Raw genomic sequence first — 22,947 nt, forward strand, 5'->3', positions numbered from 1 at the left:
CTTGGAAGCTGTACAGAACAACTTCATCTTTGCTGTTACATGTCTAGTGAGTGACTGACAAGTCAGGATTAATGGAGAAATAGTCTTTTGCCCTCTCTATGGAGGCATATAAAGAGGTGGAGGTATTTGAGGTTTCTTTTTGGAAATAATCCCAATGTGGCCTGTGATTCTCGTGTTCTATCTCTTGCAGGGTTGGATTGGATCAGTACTGGATAAGAGGCACTCAAAGAAATTCTGGGTAGCTGCAGGAAATGTAGCTGGTGATTCAGTAGGAGGTAATCTTCCTTCTGAGTTACTACTGATCCTTGTGCCTCAATGTGCTACTCTGTGGTGCTGGAGGTGCCTTGGGTGGGATGAGATATGAAACCATCCCTGGTTGTCAGTTGGTGCAATTATCACAGATGTGGATGTTGGGGTGCACTTTGACAACTCTGTTAGCAAAGAGGTCCTGTGATCAAGAGTGGCTTATATGGCAAGTTCTTCTGTTTTTCTGAGAGGGCGACTGATCGCGCCATAATGATCTTATACCTTTTTTGTATGCAGGCTAGCCTGTAATGTATGCCTAATGTGGTTTCTCCTTAGGATAAATGTGGCAGAATCTGGGTGTTCATTGCTCCTTTAGGAGGGGAGTCAATTATATTCTTCATACACAAACATTGATCTACACTATCTGCCCATATACCAAGGATGGAAGTCAAGGTCTTAGTATTAATAATTAAAGCCCCTCGTACTCAAGGCCCAAAGTACTAAAGCAATCACCTCTCACTGTAGGTATAATACCTGCCCAGCAGTTAGTTGAGGTTTTTGGTCTATACATTCACTCAGGATCAGGACAGGTCTTACTTGGTGAGGTTCCATAGTTGAGGCATTCATTCATCTGGAGACGTGGGAAGAGAGGGGTTGTACAAGGCCAAAAAGCCTTTTGCTTGGTAGATCAATGGATTAGATAACTACAACCTCATGTGACTGGTTGCAAGAATGCAAGCATTAACCCAAGTGCTGTGGCTAAATTCCAACTAGTGCTACTACTTTCTGCTTCTTTGAATTCCCTGTGCAGTTTTCTGTATAGGATTACCTTAATTTCTTGTATCAAATGTTGTGTAGCACTGCGGTGTGCTGTTAAACGGCTGCAAAATTTCTCTCTCAGGTGACCGCTGTCCTGTAGTGGGCACAGTGAATCCTGTGCGTGTGTGCGCGCACGCAGAATCAAGTTCACTTAATGTCAGAATCAGTTATACGCAATATACTTTTCCTTCAACCAGAGTTCTTCGGTAAGCGGTTAGTTGTGTCTTGAGGTGAAAAGGAAACGTCCAAAAGAGTCATTTTCACATTCAGTCCAGTTATGCAAATTGGCTCAGCCTCCGCATCTCACTGTCTTTTCAGAGCTGCACATGCGAAACAGTGTGACTAGATTGAACACATCATTTAAAATAAATTTCATGGTAAAACTGGAAACTCCTTAGCTGTTTGGAGCCAGAGAGCAGTGGTTTTAAAGGTGAACTTGAAATAATTTAATTCCAGTTTGATCATAATGCTACTTGGCTCTTCTATAATGCTCTACGTTTTCACAGTGTTGCACTTACATTAGTTAGGCGATGTTAAAACAGATTTATGTAAAATAGCTTGCTTCATAGATAAAACTAACTGGATTAATGGAAAGTTTATGTGGATTAAACTACTGGTGAATTTTTAAGCAGTTTTGACCCCCCTATGAATGAAAGGTTCATATATAAGCTTATGCTTATTATAAAACTGGAGCTGGAATACGCTGTATGAAATCTGTCACTGCTACTGCCCTCTGTACAGAGATCGGTATTAACCTATGCATCTGTTTGTCTGATCTTCAGAGATGCTGAGCTCCACAGCTCCCATTGACTTAAATGAGCATTGATGGTGCTTAGCACCTTTTGAAAATCAGGCAAGTGTACGTCCTGCTAGTTTACCGTTACTGAAACTAAATTGCCACCACTTCGTGGCCATTGTAAATGATGCTTTGCAATATAGAAGGATCAGAGCCAAGAAATCTTTGCTTAACAAACAAACAAAAGGAGTGAAACTTGTCTCAACAGTGCTGACTCCTGGTCTCCATTATTAAGGTGTTACTGGAAAATTCTACTAAATAATTCTTGTGTGTAGTGTGAAACTTGTGAAGTGCTGGGGGAATTGACAGTACTCTCTGCTCATCCAACAGTGTTTTATACATTGTTGTGGTGGTGGTATGGAACACTAGAGGGTGGCAGAGTTTAAGACATGGTTTTAGAGAAGCTTGAAATCCTGCAGATGAATAGCTAACAATGAATTGTTTTGCTTAATTCACTGTAATCTACATTTATACCCACTTCTTTAGTAATTCCACAGGACTACAGCTTTCATCCCATAGTGCATCAGAGAATGCTTCTCTTTTTGCCATCTCCTGTCATGCATTTGAATGGAAGGCAATGCCTTCCTTCCTTTTTTACTATAGTATTCTCCATAAAGGCCCCAAATCCTGCAGCAGCGCTTGTCAACTAGAATGTGCAGGATTTAGGCTTGGCTGCTAATTATAAATCTTGGTAATTACATGATCAAACAAAGCCAGACACACATACTTTATTTTTGTTTTAAGGGACACTTCTGGCTGTAAACTGGTCAGAAATGTTGGCTTGTTTTCAAGCTTGAGTTTGTTGGTTTGTTGTTACACAATGCCAAGAGATCCATCTATGAAATCTTAAAACCAAAAATTGTCCAGCGGGGTGGGGGTGGGGGAATCAGATGTTCCCCTTCAGTATTTGTAACCCTGACATTGCAGTCTGTGCTCGTTAGTGTGTGAGAACCTGCAAGTGAAATTGAAGAGAATGGACACTTTGCATTGTTCAGTGTGTGAGAGGGGCAAAGAAATTATAGCACACAAAGTGAAAAAGAAATTACACATAATACTGTTCTATTTAAAGTCCCTTTAATCATCTAACCCATTTGTTAGTAATATGGGTAAAGAAAGTTGGACTTTTGAAGTACTGGAGACCCTTAACCCCAACCTCCAAGTGGATTCACTCCAGCAAAATCATGTGTTGTACTGGTTGGAGCACTGGACTGACAGCCAGGGATCTCCTGAGTTCTAATCCTAGCTCTGTGTGACCTCTGTTTAATTCCAGTCTGTTCATATTTAAGATCATTGCTTTTGCATTGACCAGGTCTATATGGCTTCCTTGGCTGATTTCAAATCCCTGATTGAACAAAATAATCCCAAACTGACAGACTTTTTAAAAGAAACGTTGCGATTGGCTGTGTCTTATTGGAAAGCACTGGATCAATTTTCTCTGATGCTGTTTGCAACAATGGCCTTATCCCATGTCCTTCGGAGGAAGTTGCAGACTTAAATGGTACACCTAATAGAGTGAACAGGATCTCTTCCCACAGCCCTTACTCATTGGAGCAGAGCAGGTGAAGTCAATAGACTCCAGCTTCATGTGGGACCCACTCTTGTGACTTACTGGGGACTCTTCAGTCCTCCTGGAGTCTGTGGAACTGGTCACATGGGGCCAGAGCCAATGAAGGCAGGCTAAGAGAGGGATAATATTCCCCCCACCCCCCTCCCGGCCATCTTGCTGTCATGGACCACAGCAGCAATCCAGAAGTATGGCCAGACATCTACTTTCCTCAATTTCCTGCCATACGTACTAGCCAATGACGCAGTCCATAAGTGTTGGTTTTAGCACCTACAATGCTTCTTTTTTTTTAATTGTTAAAAGTAAATATGGATCCCCATTTCAAGGAGCATCTGTAGGGCCCTACCCAATTCACAACCATGAAAAACGCATCACGGACCCTGAAATCTGGTCTCCTGCCGTAAAATCTGGTCTTTTGTGTGCTTTTACCCTATACTTTACGGATGTCATAGGGGAGACTAGTGTTTCTCAAATTGGGGGTTCTGACTCAAAAGGGAGTTGCAGGAGGGTCACAAGATTATTTAGGGGGGCTGCCCTTTACTTCTGCACTGCCTTCAGAGCAGGGTGGCCGGAGAGTGGCAGCTGCTTAGCAAGGGTCCAGCTTTGAAGGCAGCAGAGCGGAAGTAAGGGTGGCAATACCGTACCATGCCATCCTTCTGTGCTGCTGCTGGCAGTGGCTCTGCCTTCAGAGCTGGGAGCCTGGCCAGCAGCCGCCGCTCTCCAGCTGCCCAGCTCTGAAGGCAGCGCCACTGCCAGCAGCAGTGCTGGAGTAAGGGTGGCAGTACCACAACCCCCCGCTACAATAACCTTGCGACTCTTCCCCCCCCCCCCCCCCCCCCCCCCCCCCCCCAACTCCTTTTTGGGACAGGACCCTTACAGTTACAACACTGTGAAATTTCATACTTAAATAGCTGAAATCATGAAATTTATGACTTTTAAAATCCTATGACAGTGAAATTGGCCAAAATGGACCGTGAATTTGATAGCGCTCTAAGCATCTGTGAACATTCCCCACTATGAACAACTTTTTGGCACTGTCGTAGTTCATGCTACAGCTGTGTAAACAGTTATACCTTTGTGCTGTTTATGATCATGCCCTTTCAGCACAGGATCTGTGCGCTTTATTAACATGAATGAATGAATCCTCCCAGTGCTCCTCGGGTGGAAGGGATATAGGGCGATCACTCTGCCCACCATTGGAGTGCAGAAGCTCTTCAGCTGTGCTTGGCAACACCACACCCAAATTTATGATAGGAAGTGAAGATTATTTCTACAGCTTCAGTTGAGGCCAGAGCGTAAGGAAGCCAAACGGAGTTCAGCTACGACACTGTACGGGAGTTTTCATTCCTACTCCTGTGTCAGTGTGTGGCCTTTTACCTACCCTGTCGGTGCCACTGCCTAGCCACAAACACTTGCAAACTGTTTCTCTTTCGCCACATATGCTTTGCAACTGGAGATTAAATGCACAACAAACCGTACCGCAGGTATACAGGAGGAGCAGGGACGTAGAAGGAGCCTTCCACATTCCTTTCTCATTTCTCCTCTGCCCCCGGCTCACTCTCTCAGCTCCCCTATACTTCCTGTGCCTCCCAAGTATCTAATAACTAATGGAAACTGATTAATTGACTTCAGTTAAGCATGCAATCTTCCCCGTTCTGCAGCAACCTCAGTAACCAGGGTGCTACAGGTAGCCCTCTGGCACAGCCTTCAAAAAGTGCCATCGGCTCTTTAGCACAAGTGATCAGATGTAAAACAAATCTCTGGCAGTAACATTTTCAGTGCCACCTAGCACCCAGCCAGGGCACTGATTCAGCGGGGACATAGAGGAAAGAGCACCATCTATCAAATTGCAAACATCAATACCCTGTAGCACCCAGGTGTTAGTTGGAGGTTTCCTATCAGAGTGCTGACCTGGTCCAGCCTTGCTTTGGTTGTTGGATGAGATGGCATCACAGCAGGCCTCCCTTCAACTGTCTTGGCCCTGATATAAGATGATAAAACCTCCAAATCAAGGCACTGTGGCCCAGGGAGAAGATAGAGGAGAAAAGAGAAATGCCTAAGCCATCTGCCTCAGTAACAAAAAGCACTCACCTTGCAGATGGCTAAAGAGGAAACAAATGGGCTAGTTCATCAAAAAAACCAAGGGGAGAGTAACCATTTCTCAGAGTAAAATTGTAGATATTTAAACCCACCCTGGAAAATAGACTATAGTAACCTCTAGGCCTCCAGAGAGTAAGAAATTTAGATATTTGAGACCAGCCCACGCCACCAATGATATTCTACCCTTTTCACAATTTAGCCAGAGGCCAATATGTATTATAGCTTGAGAATCAAACAACCTTCCCTCTTAGTTCACTTGCCCAGGGACACTTAACATGGAACCCTAACACAAGTCTGTTTGTCTCCCTTAGCAGCTTTACAATGCTGGCTGGCCTTACTCCCTTAAATCTTATGCATGAGGATTGATAATTCTCATAACTGTTGTTATTGTGGCTAATGACTTTCCCTCCCATGAAATAAATCCCAGGAGATCTTGCATAATTGCCTCCCTTCTCTTATGGCCCCTTCCTCATCTGCCTGCTAGCTAGTAACCGTGCCCTTTCTCCTTGACATCTAAAAGTGCTTATTATTTTAACTGATTATCTTTCCCTCTCCCCGGCATCAGTGACTTTTTTTTTTTAAATCCCCTTTAATCAAGCAATCCCAGAAGGTAGCTGGAGGGGGAAAAGTGGCGGAAGGCATATTAATCCATTTTTGTCCATCCCCCTCCCACAGGTCCATTTTGGTACTGTTCCCTTTAGTTCAATCTAATTCTGACTGTCTGAGGGGATGCCAACACTGACCCTTGAAAATCAGCTCCTCATGAAAGATTGAAGACACGAAAGGTCTGGGAGGAGTTTACTTGGATTTTAGAGTAGTGGGTACCTCTGACTCAACCACAGCGTTGGAACTGATTATTCTGCGTAGGTCAGGCACGTAGTGCTTCCTGTCAGAGTCTGTGCCTGATACGTTGCTTAGTGCATTCTGGGAGTGTGGTAAAGACAGAGTCCAGCACAGATGAAGCTGGTCCCTGCATCTTTTGTGTTTAAAGGGGATGTGAAGGTGGGATGCCTCACTGGGTATGGTAGAGAAGGGGGAAGGAAGCGAGTTAGGGAATGCTGCCTGGCATCAAGAGCTAGGAGACCTGGAGGCAGAGATGTGGATTCAATCAAACCCACATGCACTTAGTCTGCCAACCTCTCTCCCTTCCTCGCCCCCCAGGTCATTATCTCCCTTCAGTGCTTCTTAGCTAAAATGAAAGCTGTGATTTTAAAATCTGAATTTCAAAGGCACTCTCAGAATGAACCTCAAGTGCTTTCTTCTTTCATATGTCTAAATCCTCATCTGTCCTTCAGAATACACTGAGAGAGAGCCGCAAGATCAGCAGCGCACACTCCCACAGCAATGGCTCCCTTAGGGATACACAGAGGGGCTGGGATGCAGATTTAGGGAATCTTGCACGTAATCCCGAGAAGTAACTGTAATTCCCATCACCAAGGTTTCAGGTCCTGGCAGCGGCATTTGGGCTGGGTGAGTTATCCATTGTAGAGAGGTAACTGGAATCAGGAATCCAGCCCCAAGGAGGATTTCCACAATGGACAAAAGCAGTTGCTTGACATCTGGGGTGGGTTTCTGGCAACAGCATTCCAGGTTGTTTTGGGAGTGCTTACTGTGGGGGTGAGGGAGAGCTGCTGGCAGGAGCTTAAAGTAGGGAAAGGATTATTCCAAACTAGAATCCTAACTTACTTCTCTTCCCAGCTACCAGAAATCTACCCTGATCCCAGAACCAGCACTCCAAACACATCCTGCTTCCAACCTTCCCCACCCCAGTCAGCCTCCCCAATATCAATGTTTCCACCTGGTTGCTGGCCAATTTCTGAAAGGTCAACCTTGGTGAAATAAGGTAGCATGGCCTAGGGGAAAGCCAAGTTTTAATCCTGGACCTACTATTCACTCTCTGTGTGGCTTTGGGCAAATCACTTCAGTGTTGTCTCAGTTTCTTTTATTTGAAGATAATACTGTATCCATCTCCTTTCCAACAGTGTAGTGAGGGTGAATTAACTGTGCGGTGCTCTGAACAGATAAAATGCTACATAAATGCTAAGTAAGTGTAGGAGTTTAGGGGTAGCAGCCCAAAAGGTGTTAGTTTATCATAGCTAACGGAAGAACTTCATACCCACAAATACCGACCATGCCAGGAGAAGGGCACTTTGGGAGGAAAAGACAGTTTTTCTTGCCTGCAAGTAGTAAGAAAATGTGAAGAACCCCAATTTTATAGGTCCCAATACAATGAAAGTTCCACATACAGGGATCAGGGCCTGAGGGCCTATCTGCTGTAGGGATCACTTCAGTTGCTGCCAAAATGCAGCCACCTCTGGGTGGAAGTAGCAGTTGTTTAAACACCCATAGCAACACTTCAGGAGAGTAACTAGCGAAGAATCCTGTATTTAATTGAAATTACAGGAGGATTTTAGGGAGGGAGAATATATTTGCCAAAAATGGAATTTAGCCAAATGTTGTAGCGAACATCTCCTATTTGAGTACAGAGGAAAAGAGCCCTAGGATCTTAATAGGCACATGTGGCCACGGTCTCTCTTTTTTGCATCTTCTGTGAAACACAAACCTCCCGTTGTATATTTGTAAATGTAATTTAATGTACATGCTCCTGTAAAGGCAAAACGTCTGCTTGTGTTGCAGCTGCTGTTTTTTATCGGTAAATAATATAATTTGTGTGAAGGCTCCTCCCATCCAAGACACTGGGGGGTGCTTATGTTGCTTAATTAAAAACTGCAACAAAAACACCCCTCTTAGCAATTAGCTAGATATGGAGGAAAGATTAACACATGTGGGTCCTGCAGTGGGGGGTAGGGATGGGTGTGGACCATAGATTCATAGATAGATTCGTAGATATTTAGGTCAGAAGGGACCATTATTATCATCTAGTCTGACCTCCTGCACAACGCAGGCCACAGAATCTCACCCACCCACTCCTGCAAAAGACCTCTCACCTATGTCTGAGCTATTGAAGTCCTCAAATCATGGTTTAAAGACTTCAAGGAGCAGAGAATCCTCCAGCAAGTGACCCGTGCCCCATGCTACAGAGGAAGGCGAAAAACCTCCAGGGCCTCTTCCAATCTGCCCTGGAGGAAAGTTCCTTCCCGACCCCAAATATGGCGATCAGCTAAACCCTGAGCATATGGGCAAGATTCACCAGCCAGATACTACAGAAAATTCTTTCCTGGGTAACTCAGATCCCACCCCATCTAATAACCAAAGCCCAGTAAGTGAGCCCAGTGTTTTGCAAACCCCATAGAAGACCTGAACCCTGCACTGAAAGCTTAGGATTTCACTCGGATATAGTTTCTGGGGCATAAAAGGTGCGGATGTGAGGTTGGAGCTAGTCCTTTGAATGGTCCCTCATGGGTATTTACAAGAGCTGTGTGTAACCACTGAGACTCCTTTCCCTATGTGCACAAACCCCCCAAAGTTTTGGGCACTTCAGAAATAACAGAAGCATAACCCATCTATATTTGCACATGTTGCACCACTGGAAACTCTGTATACTGCTGGGAATTTGTTTGTCCAGTCTGATACAAACAGTGATGGCAGCTTAGTTCTTTGCTCTAATCTTAACATCAGTTTCTTGCTGTACATGTAGGGAGCAATGGGTGGCTGTGGTACTAGGGGTGAGAACAACACGGTGCCACCCTTGCTAGGCGTCACCTTCCAATAGTTGGAACAAGGGGGCTGGTCTCCAGATGTGAGCTCTATCCCAGACTCAATCACTGTGTGACCTTGGATAAGTCACTTTAGCTTTCTGTGCCTCTGTTTCCCGCCCTGAAAAATGGGAATAGAGCTATCACTCTGCTAAAAGTTGCAAAATTCTCCAGGGAAACAAACTGTGTGTGAAGTATTACTATTCCGTACATCAGAATTTGAACAGTACTGTAGGCTGCCTTATTGCTGTCATTTAGATCCTCATTCACACCCCACTGAACTCATTGCCTTCTTTCTGACCTCCACACCCCGAAGGCTCTTTATATTTATTCCTGTATCTAATTATAGGTGACCATGTTTTGTCACCCTAATACCTGTGTGGTCATTCTCCAAATTCAAATAATAAATAATTATTTTCCCCCTTAATAAATTGTTTGAAGCTGTGTTACACCATGAATTAGAGTCCATCAAATAGTTAACATGGGTCTCTCCCAACATGGATTGGAATAATTTGGGGGAAAAGAAAAAAAACCTGTTGTTGAAATTTGCGAGGTGCTTGGCTTGGGGAATCAGGAATGGGATTCAGTTCTTTCTTTTTAAGGAAAGTTGTTTAAATCTGGCCCAGGCCATCAGTGACAGTGTCATTCTTATCTGTGGGCTGCTTGCTGGCCTGCGTGGAAATGTACTAAGGTTGACTTCAACTACTAAATGGGTAAGGGTTCACATTGGGTAAGCTGTCCTTATTGGCCCACTTGTTGACAGCTTCCGAAGAGAGATCCACACTTAATCAGGAATGGAGACTGCACTCTTTTCTCACTAACAGTGCAGCTCTTCTGGGTCAGGGTTTAAGCACATTGCTGGAACACTGTGTGAGACGTTTGCACTTCTGCTGCCCATGCTGTACCTGTCCTATGAATAAAAAGTGCACTTTGATCTCCAGCGCTGTTAGTCCAGCGCTTACACTCACTTAATGTTAAGTTAAAGTTAACGAAGTGTAAAGTTTAGCTGAAATTGAAAGTCACCAATAAATCTCTGCTTCCACTTTCCTGTTCTGTTCTGTTCAGGTCACACAATATGTTGCTGCTCTGATGGTTGCTTGTTTAAATACCACCCTACTGCACCATCATCCTTGAAAGATTTCATTATGATCTCACTTGTTTGCTAAGTATAATGGTAACTCGCTACTCTTGCATTTAATCCAAATTGGACAGTGAAACTAAAGGGCACAAATATAATTCACAGTTTTACCACATGTGCAGTCAGTTAAATGTTTCAGTTTTAATTATCCAGTTAGTGTTTAATCATACACAATGTTATCAGCTCAGAAGGGGACACAAAACACAGGCTGTGCCCTAAAAGACTGAGTCTGAAGGTTTGATTTTTGCCACCCTCACTCCAATTTAGTAATACGTTACTCCACAAGTATCCCTATGGGGAACATTGGTCAGGGTGGTTGAAAACGAGTAATGATGGCAGAATCTGGCTCTGAAGGTCTTTGTACAGGAAGCCAGGACTGCTTGTTTAAACTGTAACCTTTAACTTTATCGTGCTGTTTTAAAGCAGACAGAGTGTGGGTGGCAATAGTCTAACATTGAGTAAAAGCCATTTGGTGAACAAGGTTTCGGGGGAGGCTGAGTGTATGTTTCTGGAAAGGCGAAAGAGATGATCTTGCTGCTTTTGGTTTTTTTCCCCCCTGAGTTAATCTGTTTGTATATGATTGCTGCTGGGAGGTTCTCATTTGCACTTGTAAGCCTAACTGATTGTTAGGTGTTGGTATTGGTATTTTTTTTACCGTGGTATAAATCTAAATAAATAAATTTTACTCCTGGTTTGGCTGCTGCAAATTATGCAGAATTCCATCAACTTCCAGATGGAACTGTAACTTTCGCGCCCTCCTGGCCAAGATGGAGTCTGCTCTGCAGGCAGCTCTGGCCAAGAGAAGGCGTGTGCAGGAATGGAGCAGGAAAAATCCCTTCCACCCCAGGGGCACCTGTTCCAGCCCCCCCCCCCCCCCCGAGTGACAAAACACACACACACACACTACAATGGATATAACAAAGGGAGATATTTATTTACAGAGGGATGAGAGGAGAAAAACAACAAGGGGAAATATAAGGGGAGCAGTAAAACAGAGTTGCATCCAAACCAAGGCCCCACAGGCCCAGTGGTAGTACAGTCTGAAAGGGCACACACCGAGCAATGTGTCTGCACACAGAGTTCAAGAGGCCTGAGCAAAGTTCCAGTCCAGTGCTGAGTCTTGGGTGCTCCTGGTCATCTTTGGTGCCAGTGAACTTTCCCCAGCAAACCCCTCCGGTGCCCTTCTCTGCTGCTCTCTGCAAAGCCACACAGAGCGACCACCTCCCCACTTAACTAACTAGCAGCCTCCCTCCGTATTCCCAGTGCAGAGTCACAAGCCCCAGTACTCACAGCCCCATGCAGCTCTGGGCAGCAGTGATACTGGGTCTAGCTCCGGCTTGTCCTTCTCGGGCGATTCCCCCCGGCACAGTGCTCCTCCTGGCTCCTGTCCTGGTGTGTCCCTGATTGGCCGTGCTGTCCTTCGCCGGCTTCAGGCAGGTTCTCTGCTGCTTCACTTTGGGAGGGCCTGCTTGCTGCAGCCCTTCTCCCTCTCTTTCCAGCTCCAGAGCCCCACCTGGAGTTTCCCTCCTTTCTCTCACTGCTCACCCTACCCCCTTAGGAAAAAGGTTTAAAGGGGCCATGCTCTCTAAACCCCAAGGGGTTACAGAACCATTCTGTACAGCTGTGAATGTAACCGTTTCCACAGGCCTGCTAAAAAGGCTTCTGTTTTAAGCATGTATTGTTTGATCTGAATAGCTTAATCTGAATAGCTTAATATGGAAATGGCCCGCATGAAGGAATGGAGGATCCATGCAGGTAAGAATGGCCATGGGGCAGTGAAGTCATTGATCTGTCAGCGGGGGAAGCATACCCATTCATTTTTTTCTTAGCAGCAGTGTTTTCATGGTGAAGGGGTTTCTATAACCTGCATATGAGCAAAACCAGAGAGTGTGTGTTGGTGTGGTTGGTGTCTCTAAAACAGACCTGCAACATATTGGGCATCTGGGGTCATTTGCTGTTTCCTTGCAATTAGCAATGCTTCTGGAGTGGAGAGTGGACTCCAGTCAGGAAAAAGGCCTGACAAGTATGTTTCGTCCCGCCAAAGTGCTGCCTCAGTTAAACATTCTCTTTCTTGATGCTCTAGGAAACTCCATGTTGATGGTTTATATTCAGCTGTACCTAATGCTAATTGAAGGGACTTGTGGTTGCAGCTAGCTGTGCATTTAAGCCTTGTTCCTATTCTAACATTCACACTGTCCTTCAGGGTGACTCACTAGATGTCAGGCAGCTGCAGGAGCAAAGTTGAGGTTATTTGATGGCCTCCCTGTCCTCTACCAGATTCTTCCTACTCTACTTTCCTCACCCAAACCTTCAAATTCCTTCAGTGCATTAAGGAATGAATACAAATTTCCTGGCTGGGGAGCTGTACATAGAGTATCTTTTTAAAGGCACCTCTGATAAGTCTGGGCTAGGGGAAAGGTGGGACATTTGGTGTTAGGCATAAGAGTGGCACAGATCAGTGTGTAACATCTTGACTTAATCTTTCCCACTAACAGTTCCCAGATACGTATTTCCCTCTCTCCCTGGGTTGCCTCACATTCACCATCTTCTAGCCACATCAGTGAGGCAGTTTGCTTAGCAGTTGCACTAGTCCAGTCTCATCATAAGTATAATGAGAGCTATCTAAGGTGCACTAGTCCCCTTTAACTGCAGGAAGGACCTGCATGGCTCGTCCTACAATCACACATTCACTTTTTGCTAGTAGTTTCAAAGTATTTTGTTACCAATGGAAAAAAAACAAACAATTTTCTGGTGTTCCTGATGCATCAGTAGGGAGGAAAAATTCTCAGATCCGTGGGACGTTGACTGAACTCCAGGAAGACATTGCCCTGTGTCTAATGGGCATGGAAATGCCCAGCTTTTGTAGCCTGTCTCTGCTCACTAGGCAATGCTGAGACACATAGTGTGGCAGCAAAGCAGTGTCGGAATTCTATGCAATCTCTCTTTAAGGCTTCTTGTGAGTCTTCTCTAAAATCCCACTATCAATACACAGCAATAGTTTATTTTTATTTCTGCAGTGACTAGGAGCCCTCCCCAGGGTCTATCCCTGTGCCTTCTTGCTTTGTCTTCCTAGCTCCAACAGTCACACATGGTGACCTTTCTCCACTCCTGAGTGACCTATACAGTAATTCAATAGAAAGACAAAGTCTGGTCTCATGGAGGCCTGTTTTAATTCTATAACTGGATCAGGTCATGATAACCTGTGTTGGAGGGATGGGAGATTTTTAAGCTCCTGCACTCTTATTTTTATAGTCCGCTCTGTGACGCACACAGCAGTGAGCGATAGGTACAGAGGAAGAGGGTTGCCCTTTCACTGCCAGCCTTCAGTTTCCATTTTGCACTGCCATTGTTCCACTGAAATTAATGAATCATTGGAGCATATCGGGTACATTCAGGTAGGGGGGAATTCTGTGTAGCAGGGCCATTCTAGATGGGGAGTAGTCAATTCCCTTCAAATCATTGTTTATGCTCCTGGAAGGATGCATCCCTCTGACTAGACCCTTATTTCAGTTGAGTAGGTTCTCTTCAGCTAAGACTTAAGGGCAGGACGTCCTTGAGCCATTTAGGGTGGTTGTGTTTTTTTCTATTAAAACGTAAGGTAGCTCTGTATGGACCCTCATGCCTGCCTGCTAGAGGCCTTGCTGTTAATTGACCATGATGGGTCTTTTACATGGAAATGATGTTGGGGACATCCTGAGAGAGTCTTCTCAAGACTAAAGAGTTGCATTATATACATTATGGACACTGGCTCTGGGCAGATTGAAGAAACCCACTTGAGCCTGAGTTGAAAGCGGCAGCCTCGCCAAGCAGTCATTGGCTGCACACTTCAGTAAGTTGCTGAATTTGTGTGTTAGCAGATGATGAGCCATCTGAGGAGAGGTTTTGCTCCGGAATGGGGACTGATTACCATGAGGTTACTCCTTGAACATTAAGGAAATACTCACGTAGTTGCTTCATTCAAGTTTTAATACGTGAGATGGAGGGGCCTCTTCTCCCCTGATGACACATGGTACATAGTGCCCATCATCTTTAGAAGTAGTTAGGAAGATGCGTCAAAAGACCAAGAGGCCCCAAAGGTGGAACAATGTGTTGTTCTTAAAGACAGCCGTGAAATTCCAGCATCTTCATGTTTAACTTCTCACTCAAGCAAAACTTCTCTTATTGTTCCTCTTGCGCAATGCTAATCATTCTGCCTCTTATTTGTCCTTGCTCATAAAAAATAAGTAATGTGCAAAAATTGCCGAAGGACCAGCTGCCATCTCATCAAAAACATTATAAATAGAAAACGTTTCCAGCAGTTCAGCTTCCATAGCTTCTGTCTTCTTTCTCTTCCTCCTTTTTTATTGCCAGGGATCTTAGTATATGGGGTAAGGTGCATCTTTGAGTTTCTTCGCTGTCCATCTGCTCAGAAGAGGCCAAAACTTTCAATCTATGATATCACAGTTGGTTGCAGTGGTGCTGTAACTGAGAGCAGACGATGATGTCTGGTGGGGACCGAACCGTAGGTGGCTGCCTAAAGATAAACAGCTCACTTCTTCCATGCACATGCATAAAATTTTCAAAAGTGCTTTTCTCGTTTCTAAAAATGGTTATATTCTCTGAAATTGCTAATAACCGCACGCATCTGCACTCTCAGTATACAGGTCCTGCTTCTGCAATTGATGGTGTGTGATGGGTCACTACCTCATACACAGCCACATTGCAGTAAGTAGGGCTCCATGCAGATTCAGCAGTTCATTTACGCACTACCAGTTGCAGAAACGCAGCCTATGTTTGTTCATTTGCAAGTCAGTCTGCACACGCCTTCAACAGGGATGTGAACATTACAGCTGGTTGAATACAGAAAACCGGTGTTTGTGAGCATTGATTTGCATTTCAAACACTTGTTTGGTTTGACTATGCTTGTGTCCTCTTATTCTTGACACTTCCTATGGAATGGGTTTGTGTTTGTAGGGAAGCTCGGGGAGTAGCATCCGTTCGTAGGAGTATCCAGAGTCACATACGAACCAGGGAGTCCATGCATGGAGAAGGATATTAATTATTCTCCTCTTATGAAGGTTCCATCTAACGAGGTAGCACTAAGAAGACTAGTCAAAGAGAGCAGTGCCCAAGCAGTCCGTAGGTGGAAAATTGTTAGCCCAAACCATTTGGTGAATGCTTGTAAATAACATACCCATTGGCAGAAATCAGGACCAGTTCATGAACAGAAGAAAGTCCTGAACTTCTCAGATAATTTATTTGCATTAAGTTTAATCAGCTCTACAGAAACTCCTGCCAGATTCTTTCTGTTTGTAGCATCTTTTCTTTAAAAAAAGATGACAGTTGATGTGTGAGGCATAATAGAACCCAGCTGGCTTTCCCATAGCTCTGTCAGCTCTGTAGGACTAATCGTGGGAACTCATCTGTTTCAGTAAAGTCCGCAGCTATGGCTCTGAGCCATGATGAGTAAGAAGATGCTGTATTTTTACATGATCACGTTTCTGACCATCACCACACTGGACTATTTCAGTTGAATAAACCCCATCGAGCCCCAATATTTGTATAGAAAAGATCTCTTAGCATCTGAAAGTACACTAATAAGTAATAAACATGTTTTACAAAGACCCAGAACAATGAACATGCAGTGTAAGCCAAGACTGGAGCAGTAAAGATGAATATTGGATAATTTCAGACTTGTCAACATGCCCTTCAAGGATTTCTGCCTTCTGTTTCCTCCATGACCTGTGAACTGCCCCATAGTCAGTGGACACCATTAAAGCACCATTCACAACCCCAGATAAGTGCCCGAACAGCAGTAACTTCTGTGCAATACTTGGCAGAGGAGATGCTGTGTTCCTGCAGTCACTGCAGAGTGGCATGTGTTGGGTTTCTAATGGAGCCCCCTGTATTGGCACAGGCAAAAACTTTGCTGGCTGGTCAAATACATAATACAGGCTGTGGGCCAAATTCTGTTCTCGTACCAATTTAAAATCTCATGCAGCTCCATTGAGCTTCGATAAACTTGCGCCATTTTAACGGAGAGCAGAATTTGGGCGTCATGTGTAACCTACCTGCCCTGTGGACTTGGAGTTCATTTTCATGCCATTGGTTTGACTTTGTCACGCAGGAATGGCATAGCCACAAGCTAGGAATTGTGGCAACACAGGGTGGTTCCCCTGTCAAGGAGGAATTCTCACTAGAGTTAACTATGCAACTCACCTTCTTTGGAACCAAGGGAAGAGAAGGATGATCCGCATTGCTACTCCAATGACTGTGGCAGCTCTGCTTTTCCTTTCTTCTGTGTCTAAACTGGCTAGCAGTAGGCATTTGATTACAATCAGACTTTTCTGCCAGCCATGACACAGTGCATTATTTGTTCTGATTTGCTTTTCACTGCTTCATTTTTACTGTTTTTGAATACAATGGACAAATCTTATTACAGTTGACTATAACGTGGACAAGTGATCTGGATTTTTCACAAAGTCTTGACCTGCAGCAACTCCTGCTATGTCAGTTACGATCCTCACCACAGCTGTACCAATGCACATCAATTCTGACCCCCAGCATACCTTGCTCATTCATTCCTGGGCTCCCCCTACCACAGCTCTGTCAATGCTTCTTAGTCCTGACTTACATCACTCTCTGCTGTACTAGCTGTGGGCTTCCCACACACACACACCTGTGCCAAAGCAACTCAGTGCTAAGCTGCAACCCGCATGGACACTTTGAATTTAGCACAATCCACTATTTGATCTTCACTCACTGACTGATATGCACACAGTGTCACAGTTCTGGAATTGGAAGCAATTAGCATTTCAAAGGTTTGGCTGCCCAGCATAATGAATGGGGAATAAAGCTGGACATCGTGGGGGAAATGACTGGTTTCCCTTCAGGAGCATTGTTTGCAAGGAGAATTGTTCTTGTTTTCTTTTTATGGGAGAACATCCCCAAATGGAAAAGCCCTGATCTGGGGGGATGGAGAGGGCTGAGAATGCTGTTTGCTTTACGGTTCTCTGGCAATCAGTCAAGTTGGTGGGTGCTTGGTCATGGTTGGAGACCTGTAGGCCGAAACCAGCCTGGTGTATATTACGCTAAGATTAAGGAGGCCCAGTGCCCAGGAGAAACAATTTTGTGGAATCTCTAGCCTCTAGTAGCATGTTGCTATTCTTCTAACTATAGAGACTTAATAAAGCAGAATTCCAGCTCAGTACTGGTCTCACTCCAGAGTTATTCCCACCATCAGCATGTTCCCCTAGCATTGCGATATGCCATATGAAGTTATGTTGGCAATGATGAGTTCTGGGGGAGACAGGAAAGGTGTTTAGCCCTCCACCTACCTTTCTATGCATGTGCCTTCTGGGATGTGAGGGAGAAGGCACTTTTTAGAGTGTAGGGGGTAATGATTTTGATCCATTTTGGGTGAGAAAGGGATAGAAGTTTGGATTTGGCTCTGAGCACTGGTTCCTTTGCCATCTTCTGATGAGCTGCGGTCAATATCACACCAGGGTGATTTTGGTGACTCTCCTAATCAGGCAAGCACTGCCGTGTAGTAGGGTCCGTCTTTAACTCTTGTACTTATCACCGTCCCCAGGCAAAGGACCTGAAACTCTGTATGCTGGGCAGAAACTTAATGACAACGAGTGGCACACAGTCCGGGTGGTACGGCGAGGAAAGAGCCTCAAACTGACAGTTGATGATGACGTAGCTGAGGGTGAGTGCAATGTACTGGTATCTCTACTGTCTTTCTTTGTTCTTACCTTCTTTTCAGAATACACATGCACCCTTCTTCTTTGTCTCTCTCTCTCCTCCACCTTTCTGTGAAGGCCTCTGAACTGGGGATCACTGTGTTGCGAATCCAGTTATGAGGGCCTCTTTCTTCCCAACCAATTCTGGCAACAGTGGCCTGGAGTGGACCCTGGGAATGGAGACGCATTAAGGAGAATGCACAAGGGCTTGAACTCACTCAGAAAGCAAGAAGGAAGCCATTGAGATGTTAGAGAGGGAAGGAAGTGTGTTAATTTGCTCTTGGTTATGTGCCTGCATGTAGTATGTGAGGGAGGAATAAGAAGAGAGCCATATAGCCAACCCCAAATGTCCAAAAAACATTAGACAACCCCCTCCCCCCCGACACACAAACACTATAAGCTTAAAATCATGCAATTTTTAAAAAAATATATTGGGTTCTTTGGTCTTGTGGTCTTGAGCCTTTAGGGTTCCTTTTTGCCATCTGCTCCTTTACAACAATGGGCGCTAGAAACATATTTTAATTTTTCTAAATGAAAGCTGAGATTTCCACATAACTACATGACTCTGGGAGTTGGCGCTTTAAGAGAAATACTTGCTGTCTTGAGAGGCTGGTGATGAAAACATGAGCGTCTAGGAGAAGCAGCTAATTAAGGTTGCGTTTGCCCCCTTGCAACTCATCCTGTTCAGCTGTGCTCTAGATAGAAGACTCTCTTCCAAATTCCATGGGACCTCCTCATAGAAAGCTCCTGGGGAATTTCTTAAGTATGTGTGTGTGTGTATATATATATAATATATAAATAAGAGGGGGCTTCTGGCATCTGAACAGGACCTGGTTGTAAGCAACCTGACAGATAAAAACTTCAGCAAAAAAACTAGAGATGGGTAATAGGGTTTGAAATGACCCAGGCATCCTGCTGGCTTAACAGGTGGACAAGGGGGTGGTTTCAAAGTACTTGATCATATGTGCTCTCTAAATCATTTGTGGTAAATGTACACTCTGTGGTGTGGTGAGAAATGGAGAGAGAGATGCCCAGTGTAATACCAAACACACCTTTGCTAGTTCGAGCAAGGAGCAGATGGGGCTTCCTCACGTCATTGGGCAACTTCTTCTGCTTAAGAGGCAACTTTTCAGCCTTAGAGTGAATTTTTGACTTTGCCTCTGTGCTGGAGAGCACAATAACACAGTTCACTTGCATTAGAGGAATTCTGGAAGTGATTTTCAGTAACAGCCACTAGATGGCACTTTCATCACACAGCTAAGAAAGGTGCACAAAGAAAACTGCCACTTGAAAGTGTATTTTTCATAAAACCAATCAGTTTTATGAAATATATATACGTATATGTATATACATCCAAATAGTTATGTTAAAAACATGTTACGGTTGTAAAGTTAAACACTTGAAAGTTAGGAAATGCCAGAACTATGGTTGTCTGTGCAACCTTAAGTTGCTCCCCCTCCCACCCTTTTGCCTATGCGTTATGTAAGTCTTGAACTACATGATCAGATGCTATTGTTTTCTACAGGACACATGTCTAAGTAGTGAACAGGATGGATCTGCTATGAGGATGAAACAGGGTTGTATAGAAAAGGAGGCTATTTTATGTAGGCCTCCTGCATTGTTTATTGCAGAAGTTGGGAGATGTGTAGTGAATGTAGAGTGTAGTGATAGGAAAAGATGGGTCTCGTGAATAAGGCTGTTGAATGATGCCCTGGTGATGTGGATCCTATATCTGCCTCTGGCACAGAGTTTCTCTAAGGTGCTAGTCAAATCATTTAAGCCCAACTTTTAACAGGTTGTCACTGATTGTGTTCCTCACTCTCCGGGTGCCCAACATGAGAGCCTGGGATCTGAGCACTCAGAATGGCAACGGAAGTCCATTGGAGATGTGCTTGTCTATATACAGTGCTATACAATGCTAAATATCTGGAAAAATCAAGTCCTAGGCATCCTAAACTGAGTATACAAAATTAGTGGTTACTTCTGATCTTACTCTCTCTATCTCAGCTGCCCATCTGTAATGTTGAGGTATTACCACTCGCTCACCTCGCAGGGGTCTGTGAAGCTCTTGAATATTTCAGAAAAGCCCATGCGGAAATGTAGTAATTTTGTCTTCAGAGCAGAATTTCAGTAGTGTGCTGCAAGTAAGCATAAGGGCCACACTGAGGAGAAAACAAAATATTGAATAGCTGTTAATTGAGCACTATCCAGTCTGTGCACTGAATGGGGTGGGGTTCTGGGGAAAAATAGTATATGCATTATAATACTGCCTTTATTTACATAAGGGGGCTGAATTAAGGTGCACAGGCAACCTTAGCTCTTGCATTTCCTAACTTGTGAGTGCTTGACTTTGCAACCGTAACATTTTTTGAACACTGTTTTTGTATGTGTAATGTATAAATGAGTATCTGTACTGATATAGAAGTACAATATGTATATGTAATTAACTAAATATGCTTTAAGGTCATATAACTAGATATTTTGTTATACTGAATAATGAAAATTCATCACCAAGACATGTAGAGTCCAGATCATGCAATAATTTGGTGTTTGAAGTTAACGAGGCTGTCTTATCTGTTGCCTGTTCATGCGTTAACCCCCTACCATGCTGCTGAGCAGAGCTAAGCAACAACCAGAATAACATCAGACAGCGGGAGAGGCCATTTTCCTTGTGTGGAGCAGCAGAGTGAATTTTTAACACATTATCATTTTTATGCCTGTGTCCATGTTTCTCATTCTCTCTCTCTCTCTCTTTTTTTTTTTAACTCATTTCATCAATCATCAAACTAGGAACCAACAACTTATTTCAAAAGTGTATCTGAATTGTTTGGTTTTTTTCAGCAGTCCTGATCTGGCAAGCTGCTGAGTGCCTTCAACTTTGGTTATTTTTGGTTGGAGCTGAGGGCACCTAGCACTGAGCAGTGATGGACTCTTGGATTGTAAGTACCTGGAGGAGGGACCTGGTCTCCCCTCCAGTGCTGAGCATGCTGTGGGAGCTTAACAAATAATACATTTAAATGACACCCCTGAAAGCTAAATGAAATCTCACTCTTGCTCCTTTCCTAATTACCACCTTCTTCCAACATTCCCCCTTTCGTCCTCTCTATGGATCAGCTCTGTGCATCTGCTGGCTCCCATCTCTCTCTGTGGTGGAGTGATAAGGTCTCCGCTTGTTTCAGTGAATGTGGTACCCTGGCACATCTGGCTCATATAAGCATGTCTGCCCTGTTTCTGTAGAATGGGGTCTCTGAGATAATGAAGTAGATTCAGTGCAGTTTTGTAGGCTCTGTGCCAAGCAGGGATGTGATGATGAGGTTCGTTGGGTCATTATGGAAGGACAGAAAGTATTAGCAACCCAGGCCAGCAGAGACCTACCCTTAGGGAAGGAGCAGTGAGTTCACTGTCCACAACCCACTTGGTCCTCCACTTTTCAGAGTGCCCACAGGAGTGCTGGTGGCTTTTGTAGTGTGGAAACTTGTCTGCTAGGAATTGGACTGTACCCCCCAACTCATTTCATACACAGGCTGCCTATTAGATGATTACTTTATCCTTACCGATATGGAAACCTGAAGGTGAATTGCTCTTTAGCCTGTTTACCAATCCCCTAGCATGCTGGGTGTTCTAAATCTTTCCTCTTGTTTGCGGCATTCAGGTACAATGGTTGGCGACCACACCCGCTTGGAGTTCCACAACATTGAAACGGGGATCATGACAGAGAAGCGGTACATCTCCGTCATCCCCTCTAGCTTCATTGGCCACCTCCAGAGTCTCATGTTTAATGGGCTGCTCTACATTGACCTGTGCAAGAATGGTGACATTGACTACTGTGAGCTGAAAGCACGCTTCGGCCTCCGCAACATCATCGCTGACCCGGTCACCTTTAAGACCAAGAGCAGCTACCTGAGTCTGGCCACCTTGCAGGCCTACACCTCCATGCACCTATTCTTCCAGTTCAAGACCACCTCAGCTGACGGCTTCATCCTCTTCAACAGCGGTGATGGCAGCGATTTCATCGCAGTCGAGCTGGTCAAGGGGTGAGTGAGCTTTGTGCTGTGGTCCCTGAGGGCGTTCGGCTAAGCTGTGGATACCCTTTAAAATGTTTATACAAAGAGAGAAAGTCCTCTGGCTAGTCAATTTCTGTTCTTTTTTAATGAGGCATATGGTGTTGTGGTTAAGCAAAAGACTGGGACTCTGGGGTTCTATTCCTGACTGCCACTCATTCATGCTGGGGTGGAGTCTCTGATGTGATACGTCTTTCTCATATCTAGATACTGTGATCCTATGTCATAAAGCTTTCACCAAATTTTGCCTAAGAGTCTATTAGCTGTGCTTAGAGTAAGACCAACAGTAGCTCTGGAGTCTCCAGATGATCTGAGCTGACACGTGTGTTGTTCGCAGGTACATACACTACGTGTTTGACCTTGGGAATGGTCCTAACGTCATCAAGGGCAACAGCGATCGGCCTCTCAATGACAACCAGTGGCACAACGTGGTCATCACCCGAGACAACAGTAACACCCACAGCTTAAAAGTGGATACCAGGGTTGTTACTCAGGTTATCAATGGTGCCAAAAACCTTGACCTTAAAGGTAAATCTCAGAAGCATGCCAGTGCCCCTTTGGGCCTGCAGGAGGTGTGGGGGGAGAGAGCAGTAGCCAAGGAGAAGCTGCATAACCATGCACAAGTAATGGAAGGTCTGGGATGTGTTGTGGGGTTCTTTGAATTTCATTCTGCATTTGCTCTATTGGCAAGTTCTCTAAGCACCATACTTTGCTGATCTTGCTCCTTCAGAGATTGTTTTTCAAGCATACTCACACCGTAGAATTACTCCTTAGACACAATTATTATTCTTTGATTAGGACAGGCCTCTCCTGCATTAATCTGTTATTCTAGATCAGGTACAG

At 44.4% G+C, this 22,947-nt stretch overlaps 1 protein-coding gene across 29 annotated transcripts in view; it reads left to right on the top strand.

Moving 5' to 3' along the window:
* NRXN3 (neurexin 3) overlaps positions 1 to 22,947 on the top strand; it is a 1,375,103-nt gene that overhangs the window by 617,114 nt on the left and 735,042 nt on the right. For all 29 annotated transcript variants that reach the window (XR_006291425.1, XR_006291426.1, XR_006291424.1 and 26 more), the window contains 3 exons: positions 17,890 to 18,009; positions 21,696 to 22,077; positions 22,442 to 22,632. Coding sequence is in view for 22 of the 29 variants with exons in the window: in XM_043548139.1 (XP_043404074.1) it covers positions 17,890 to 18,009; positions 21,696 to 22,077; positions 22,442 to 22,632 (693 nt within the window). In the remaining 7 variants the exon portion in view is untranslated. The remainder of the gene's footprint in view (positions 1 to 17,889; positions 18,010 to 21,695; positions 22,078 to 22,441; positions 22,633 to 22,947) is intronic.

The sequence above is a fragment of the Chelonia mydas genome, chromosome 6, assembly GCF_015237465.2.
Source record: "Chelonia mydas isolate rCheMyd1 chromosome 6, rCheMyd1.pri.v2, whole genome shotgun sequence".
Classification (NCBI taxonomy): Eukaryota; Metazoa; Chordata; order Testudines; family Cheloniidae; genus Chelonia; species Chelonia mydas.